At 47.8% G+C, this 8,034-nt stretch overlaps 1 protein-coding gene across 3 annotated transcripts in view; it reads left to right on the top strand.

Annotated features, from left to right (window-relative positions):
* Positions 1-3,893: 3,893 nt before the first annotated feature.
* The window catches only part of TRAFD1 (TRAF-type zinc finger domain containing 1), a 74,989-nt gene continuing 70,848 nt past the window's right edge, over positions 3,894-8,034 (top strand). Inside the window, exon 1 of one of the 3 annotated variants that reach the window (XM_040346200.1) lies at positions 3,894-3,995. Coding sequence is in view for 1 of the 3 variants with exons in the window: in XM_040346190.1 (XP_040202124.1) it covers positions 4,027-4,182 (156 nt within the window). In the remaining 2 variants the exon portion in view is untranslated. The other 2 variants (XM_040346209.1, XM_040346190.1) reach the window with 2 other exon arrangements.

The following is an 8,034-nucleotide window of genomic DNA, read 5'->3' as shown; positions in this document are numbered from 1 at the left end:
GACCACCCCCTGGGCGGGGCTGTTCAACTTTGTTAAAGTTACATGTATTTAAATATCTAACATGTCTGCCTAGTCCTCTCCTAATAGACAGAACAAGGGAGGCTGTGTCTGTCCATGGACGAAAAGAGAAATACAAAGGGACTGAACTATATATACTCCGGTATATATACAGCCTCTTCTCTTTCACCTCCAGCACATAAACTGGCTTGCAGACTATCACTCCCAGGACCAGCTAGCACTGTTATAAGAGTCTGACACTCTCAGCCAGACCCAAAGCAAATGCCCTTTGCAGGCAGAGACCGCGGGCCCCTATGGTGTAGCAAAAATAGGTAGTCCTTAGTGCTAGCTGTCCCACATGTGGATACTGCTCCCAGTACTACCTTTTTGGGCCCTGCCTGTCCTCCTGGCTGCAGTTTCCCATTTCCTCTGCCCCCGCTAACACAGTTCTCCTGACTGGCCCTGCACTTATCCCAGACTGCTCTATCTCAGTCCTCTCAGGTGTGACTCCCAGTCCTGTCGACTGTGTCACTCACCAGCCCTCCTGGCTGTTCCTGTTATTCCTGGAGACTTGCCCAGCAGTGTTCTCCCGATTTCCTTTCCTTGCTCCCAGTGCCTCCTGTCCAGGACACCCGTGTGTCTTGAGAGGGTCAGGCCCAAGTCCCCCCTCAAAGCTCCTTCAAAGACCACGACAACCTAATTATTGCTCCAGGTTCCACCTGAACACAACTCCTTCCCAGCTGGGCTGACCCAGAGTATTTGTGGGGGCCTGCCCCCTGTCAATCCAAGTTGGGCATTGGTCAGGGCTCTCAGAATACGCCAGGCAATTCCACCTTACCTCCCCTCCCATTCTTCTAGAAGGTTACAGAACATTTGAGAAGTAGGGGGAAGGTCTCAGTGATGCCGCCTGTGCAGAGCTGGTGCAAGTATTTTTTGACACCCTAGGCGAAACCTCATTTTGCCGCCCCCCCTTGGCCCCAACCTCTTTGTCCTGCCCATGTATACCACACCTTCCTCCGCGGCCAGCCAAGCCTGCATAAATGTACCTGCACTTACAAAAAAGAAATAAAATAACTATCTACATTTCTAGCACTAGGGGGTGCTACATATGTAAACAACGATCACATCATACATGTGAGGTTTTGCCACAAACGTTAGAAGGAGAGCAATCATTTTAGTGCCAGCCCTCCTGTGTAACTTTAAACTGGTAACCTGTACAGACTTTTAAAGCGGAGGTGCTGTTAAAAAAATAAAATAATTAAAAGTCAGCAGCTACTAACACTCTTCCTGCTGACTTTAAATAAGGAGACTTATCTGTCCAGGGTGCCCGCGATGACGGCAGCCGAGGCCGAGCAAACGCTCGGGTCTTGGCTGCCCCGCCGCCATCCTCGGTGAGGGAATCAGGAAGTGAAGCCTTGCGGCTTCACCGCCCGATTCCCTACTGCGCATGCGCAACGTGAATGGATGATGTCTCTTGGGACACACACAAGGTCCCAGAAGACACCGCTTCCCCATTCCACAGGTGGCAGCCGAGGAGCAGAAGAAAGAAGACGGACCGTGGATCAGGAAGTGGCAGATTAGGACGATCTGCCTAGCAACAGGCACTTCAGGTATGTATAAAAAATATATATTTTTATTTATTTACTTTTTGCAGCATTTAAAAAAAAAATGTTTTCTTGGTGGAGCTCTGCTTTAAAGTGTTGCCCGTGGAGGTGTTTAGGTAACGTAATTTGGCGGCGTTCCATGGGCGGATGCAATTTACCATTACCTGTTTGATACTTACTTACTCAGCATTACATCATCTTTTATATTTTACTAAACAATTGGGTCTTATATCGTTTTTGTGCATTAAAATGAATTAAAGCAGCTGTATTGTGGATGTATGGAGCTGGGAAAACGAGATGGGGAAGTCCCTCGACTGCGGCACTCTGCCCCGTCCACCAGTCTCACCTCCACCGGACTATAGTGTGGGGCTGTGAGCGGAGGTACACCTACAAAAGACGACTCCGATTTTTTATTTTTTTAAATATTCCTTCCTCTTAAAGCGGGAGTTCACCCGAATTTTTTTTTTTAACATTAGATTGATGCTCATTTTTTTCAAGGGAAATCGGGTGTTTTTTTAAAATCGAAGCAGTACTTACCGTTTTAGAGAGCGATCTTCTCCGCCGCTTCCGGGTATGGTCTTCGGGACTGGGCGTTCCTATTTGATTGACAGGCTTCCGACGGTCGCATACAGCGCGTCACGAGTAGCCGAAAGAAGCCGAACGTCGGTGCGGCTCTATACGGCACCTGCGCACCGACGTTCGGCTACTTTCGGAAAATCGTGACGCGATATTTTGCGACCGTCGGAAGCCTTTCGGAAGCCTGTCAATCAAATAGGAACACCCAGTCCCGCAGCCCATACCCGGAAGCGGCGGAGAAGATCGCTCTCTAAAACGGTAAGTACTGCTTCGATTAAAAAAAAAAAAACACCCGATTCCCCTAGACAAAATCTAATGTTAAAAATTTAGGGCCAGATTCACATAGAAGAGCGGCGGCGTAACGTATCGTAGATACGTTACACCGCCGCAATTTTTCATCGCAAGTGCCTGATTCACCAAGCACTTGCGATGAAAACCTACGCCGGCGGCATCCGGCGCAAGGCGGGGCAATTTAAATGGGCGTGTGCCATTTAAATTAGGACCTACCGCGCATGCTCCGTTTCCGAACTCCCGTCGTGCATTGCGCGCCGTGACGTCATTTTTTCGAATGGCGACGCGCGTAGCGTAATTCCGTATTCCCGGACGGCTTACGCAAACGACGTTATTTTTTAAATTTCGACGCGGGAACGACGGCCATACTTTATACAGCAATACGATTGCTGTGTAAAGTTAAGGCACCAAAAAAAACGACTAACTTTGCGACGGGAAACTAGACTAGCGGCGACGTAGCGAACGCGAAAAAACGTCGGGAATCGCCGTAACTCCTAATTTGCATACCCGACGCTGGTTTACGACGCAAACTCCCCCCAGCGGCGGCCGCGGTATTGCATCTTAAGATCCGACAGTGTAAAACAATTACACCTGTCGGATCTAAGGCCCCTTTCAGACTGGGGCGGGAGCTGCGGTGGCGGTATAACGCCGCTAAAAATAGCGGCGCTATACCGCCGGAATTGCCGCGGGTATCAGCCGCTAGCGGTGCGGTATTAACCCCCGCTAGCGGCCGATAAAGAGTTAATACCGCCCGCAATGCGCCTCTATAGAGGCGCATTGCGGGCGGTATTGCCGCGGTTCCCATTGTTTTCAATGGGAAGGAGCGGTGAAGGAGCGGTATACATGCCGCTCCTCTCACCGCTCCAAAGATGCTGCTGACAGGAGATTTTTTTGTCTCCCGCCAGCGCATCGCCTCAGTGTGAAAGCCCTCGGGCTTTCACATTGAGTCTGCAGTGCAGGAGTTTTTCAGGCGGGATAGCAGCGCTATTTTTAGCGCTTTACCGCCTGAAAAACTTTTCAATGTGAAAGGGGCCTTAGGGATATCTATGCGTAACTGATTCTATGAATCAGTCGCATAGATAGAACAACAGATACGACGGCGTATCAGGAGATACGCCGTCGTATCTCCACCGCGAATCTGGCCCTCACTTTTTGGGTGAACCTCCACTTTAAGACTTCATTTCTTTTCATCTTAAATTTGGTTTTTCACTAAAACTTAAAAAAAAAAAAAAAAATGTAAGTGTATTTTTCCCAAAAGACTCAGGAACATCAGGAACTCAGGAACATAAACACACAAGCCGATTCAGAAATAGTAAAAAAAAACAAAAACAATGACATGGCCAGCCAATGAAAAGTCGTGTACGGTGGGGCAGGCTTAGGTGTGACTGACAGCTCGGCGGACCAATGGCAGCAGAGGCCGGGGCTGGCGGCTGAGCTTGAGGAAGTAGCTGGTTCCTGTGCAGAGCCTGCGGTGGGGGAGAGGTGCTGCTGACAGTTGTCTGTTCCCGATCATCGGAGGAGGAGGAGGTAGGAGAAACGAAACCGTGGTGTGTGTCTGATGACCGCTGACCTGGCCGGGCTCTGTCTGAGTCCTGGGACCGGTCATAGTCTGCATGGGGCTGTGAGAGGTGATCGCTCCATACACGACTGGGCTTTGTATTTGGGATCGGCTGGTGAACTACAAATCCAAGCACACACAGCCTCTGATCAACAGGTAGTGTGGGGTGCAGTGTGTGTGTTGGGGGGACTCCATAGACTGCCGTGTCATCATGGGTCAGGAGAAGGAGGTGACTCAGGTTTACTAACACCCATAAACACAGCAACCTGGGCCAGTCCTGTCACCCCTCTCCATTGTCCCTGGATCATCAGTACCCACTGATCACAATATCCATAGGACTGATCCAGGAACGCCCCCAATATCTAATCCATAACAGCTGCAATTCCACATCAGGCTAATGAGTCTGACTGCTGATGTGAGAAACAAGTAACTGACACATAATTTCATATGAAGCTTATTGGTCAGCTGGTTATTCATTGTCTAGACTCATTCACACCACATTGCCTCTGTTACCATATAATGTGTGTTGTTGTGTATTGTGTTTTTTGTGATGCGCTGGTGCACATTTTACACGTGTTGTGCGTTTTTTTTTTTTTTTTTTTTGGTCTTTGTTTGCTTTTGCAGAAAGTTTTATGTTTGTGCGTTTGAAAGCATTGCATTGTGCTGTGCTGAAAAAAAGTAGTGCATAAAGTCCTTTTTTTTTTCAGCACTGCAACGAAACATGCTGGTGTGAACTGCATTCATAAGGAACTATTTTTATTTATTTTTTGCCATGCATTGGGAACCTACTTGTTTCTTTCATTCCTCCCAAGTCCTCCTGCTCTCTAATTCCCTCTTCACCTCCTCCCATGCACGCTTTCAGGACTTTTCCCGAGCCTCTCCCATGCTCTGGAACTCCCTACCCCAATCTGTCAGATTGTCTCTGACTGTTTATTTTTAGGAGAGCCCTCTGATTCCTCCTGTATTGTATCTGTACTGTCTGCCCTTGTGTTGTAAACTGCTGCGCAAACTGTTGGCGCTATATAAATCCTGTATAGTAATTGGGAATGCACTCGCAAACGCACTCCAGCGCAACTGGTGCGAATAAACTCTTACTGAATTAAAGTTTAACTAAAGGTATTTTTTTTTTATTATTATTTTGGATAGAGTAAGGCCCCTTTCACACGGGCCAGGGGAGGTGCGGTGGCGGTATAGCTGCGTAATTTTTAGTGCCGCTATACGTTCGTATTTACCGCGATATTCGGCCGCTAGCAGTGCGGTTTTAACCCCCGCTAGCGGCCGAAAAAGGGTTAATGCCGCCGGCAATGCGCCTCTGCAGAGGTGCATTGCCGGCGGTATTACCGCGGTTTCCCATTGATTTCAATGGGAAGGAGCGGTAAACACCCCGCTCCTATACCGCTCCAAAGATGCGGCTAGCAAGACTTTTTTGGAGCGGTCCTGGTAGCGCAGGGCTTCAGCGTGAAAGCCTTTGGGCTTTCATACTGAAGACTGCAGGGCATGATTTTTTCAGTCGGTATATCGGTGCTATTTTTAGCGCTAAACCGCCTGAAAAACGTGTCAGTGTGAAAGGGGCCTTAGGGAGGTTTATATAACTCCTGATTTTTTTTTTTTCTCTCTTCTGTGTCCTATTGGGGAGATTTTCATTCACTTCCTGTCCCATAGCCAAACAGGAAGTGATAGGAAATCTCTCCCGATTGAGGGAATTCTGGGGGGGTTGCTCACACTGGAAGATTTTGCCTTTATTAGGCCTCATGCACATAGGGTAGAGCTGCACGCTTAATTGTTAAAGTGGTTGTAAACCCCACTTTTTTACTTTTACCTACAGGTAAACCTATAATAAGGCTTACCTGTAGGTATAAAGAATATCTCCTAAACCTGTACGGTTTAGGAAATATTCCCCCTCGCAATGCGCCGCTGATTGCAGCGGCGCATGCGCAGGGGGGATCCTCGGCTAAAGGGCCGGCCGCCGCATGCGACTTTGCTGCTCCAGCCAATCACAGCGCTGGAGCGGCGATACCCAGAAGACACGCCGGAGCAAGATGACATCACGCTCGGCGTGGACCAGGTAAGTTCTCTTCACCTCGTTTTAAGGGAAGTATTTCATAATGAGCTAGTATGCGGTGCATACTAGCTCATTGTGGCTTTTACTTTTCAGGTGTAAAAATAAACAAATGCGGGTACACAACCGCTTTAAGAATCGAAATTGCAATCTTTTTTTCCCTTCCCGATCTATAAAACAGCTTGTCACGATTCTTTCTAACAAGTGCAGAGGGTTCTCACAGCTGGGAGAAAAAGGGAAAAAAAAATCCAGGCAGCCTGCCAAGCTTTATCACAACATGCGAATAAGTAGAAAAAGTATCTTTTCATTCTTTCATCAAAGGAAAGAACTCCAGTAAATATGGGAGGTTTAACCATTTAAAGCGGTGGTTCCCCCTTAAAAACAACTTTTTTTTTTATTCCACTGCCCCCCCACATTCCATCACGATTAAGGCACATATTTTTTTTTTCCTGCTGTACATACCTTACTAAAGCATATTCACCCGTGCATCCGGGTTGCGAGTCCCGCGGGAGTGGGCGTTCCTCACATGCTGTTGATTGACGTTTTGCCCAAAAACGAGCTCTCCCCCCGTTGCGTAAGCCGCGTCACGGTTGGCGAAAGGAGCCGAACGGCGAGTTCGGCTCCTTTCGCCAATCGTAACGCGGCTTACGCGACGGGGGGAGAGCTCGTTTTTGGGCAAAACGTCAATCAACAGCATGTGAGGAACGCCCACTCCCGCGGGACTCGCAACCCGGATGCACGGGTGAATATGCTTTAGTAAGGTATGTACAGCAGGAAAAAAAAAATATGTGCCTTAATCGTGATGGAATGTGGGGGGGCAGTGGAATAAAAAAAAGTTGTTTTTAAGGGGGAACCACCGCTTTAAAGGCGAAACCTTTTCTGACATTTGTTGCTTGCAAGTAAAAATCATTATTTTCTGCTAGAAAATTACTTGGCAGAGACCCTAGATAATAAAATGGTAGTTGCAATATTTTATGTTGCACTGTATTTGCGCAGCGGTCTTTATAGGCGCAATTTAAAAAAAAATTGTACCTTAAAGTTCTGGGAGGGCATCCATGGACTTCTGTCTCCTTAAGACACAGCTGATCACAGATCATAGTTGCATTGAAAAAAAAAATCCACAAGTCCAACCTATGTGTGTGAATATATGTCAGTATTACATTATATATCCCTGTATGTTGTGGTCGTTCAGGTGCTTATCTAATAGTTTTTTTAAACTATCGATGCCACCCGCTGAGACTTCCGCCTGTGGAAGGGAATCCCACATCCTTGCTGCTCTTACAGTAAAGAACCCTCCGCCGCAATCTAAGGTTAAACCTCTTTTTTTCTAATCTTAATGAGTTATGTGTCTTATTAAACTCCCTTCCACAGAAAATGTTATCCCCATTGTGGGGTCACCATTATGGCATTTGTAAATGAACCGCTTTGACGGCAGCACAATGGCTCTCCTGTGCGAAATGCCATAGCTTTATGGCGGCTCACACAGGCTCAGTTGCAGGCTGGCAAGCGCCACCGGCGGCACACAATGCGGCAGCCCATTATTGCCTTGTGCACAGGCAGAACGCACCCATGCGATCTGATTCCTGTGCGAATCAACAGTTCCAACTGCGACCTGGAAATCAGGGGATGTCCATTAACTTTGTATTGACACCTGCAGCGGTTCGCAGAACACAGGATGAACTGCCTGCGGGTGAGATGCGATACTGGAATCGTGCTGGTTCCCGCATTGCATATGTGTGTACCCAGGCTCAAGATGTGACAGTGCTGAAAATTGGCCTGGTTAGAAAGGGGGTTTAAGTTAGAAGTTGAAGGAGAAGGTGGCTACATTTCTACCTACAGTAGGAACATGGAGAATGAATGTACCCACCCTCTAACAAGGTGGTTCTCAACTTTTCTAGTGCCGTGACCCCTCAATCAAATTTCCCAAGTTGTGGGGACCCCTAACAGTA

The sequence above is a fragment of the Rana temporaria genome, chromosome 1, assembly GCF_905171775.1.
Source record: "Rana temporaria chromosome 1, aRanTem1.1, whole genome shotgun sequence".
Taxonomy (NCBI): domain Eukaryota; kingdom Metazoa; phylum Chordata; class Amphibia; order Anura; family Ranidae; genus Rana; species Rana temporaria.
This window is presented reverse-complemented; position numbering and strand designations above follow the sequence as displayed.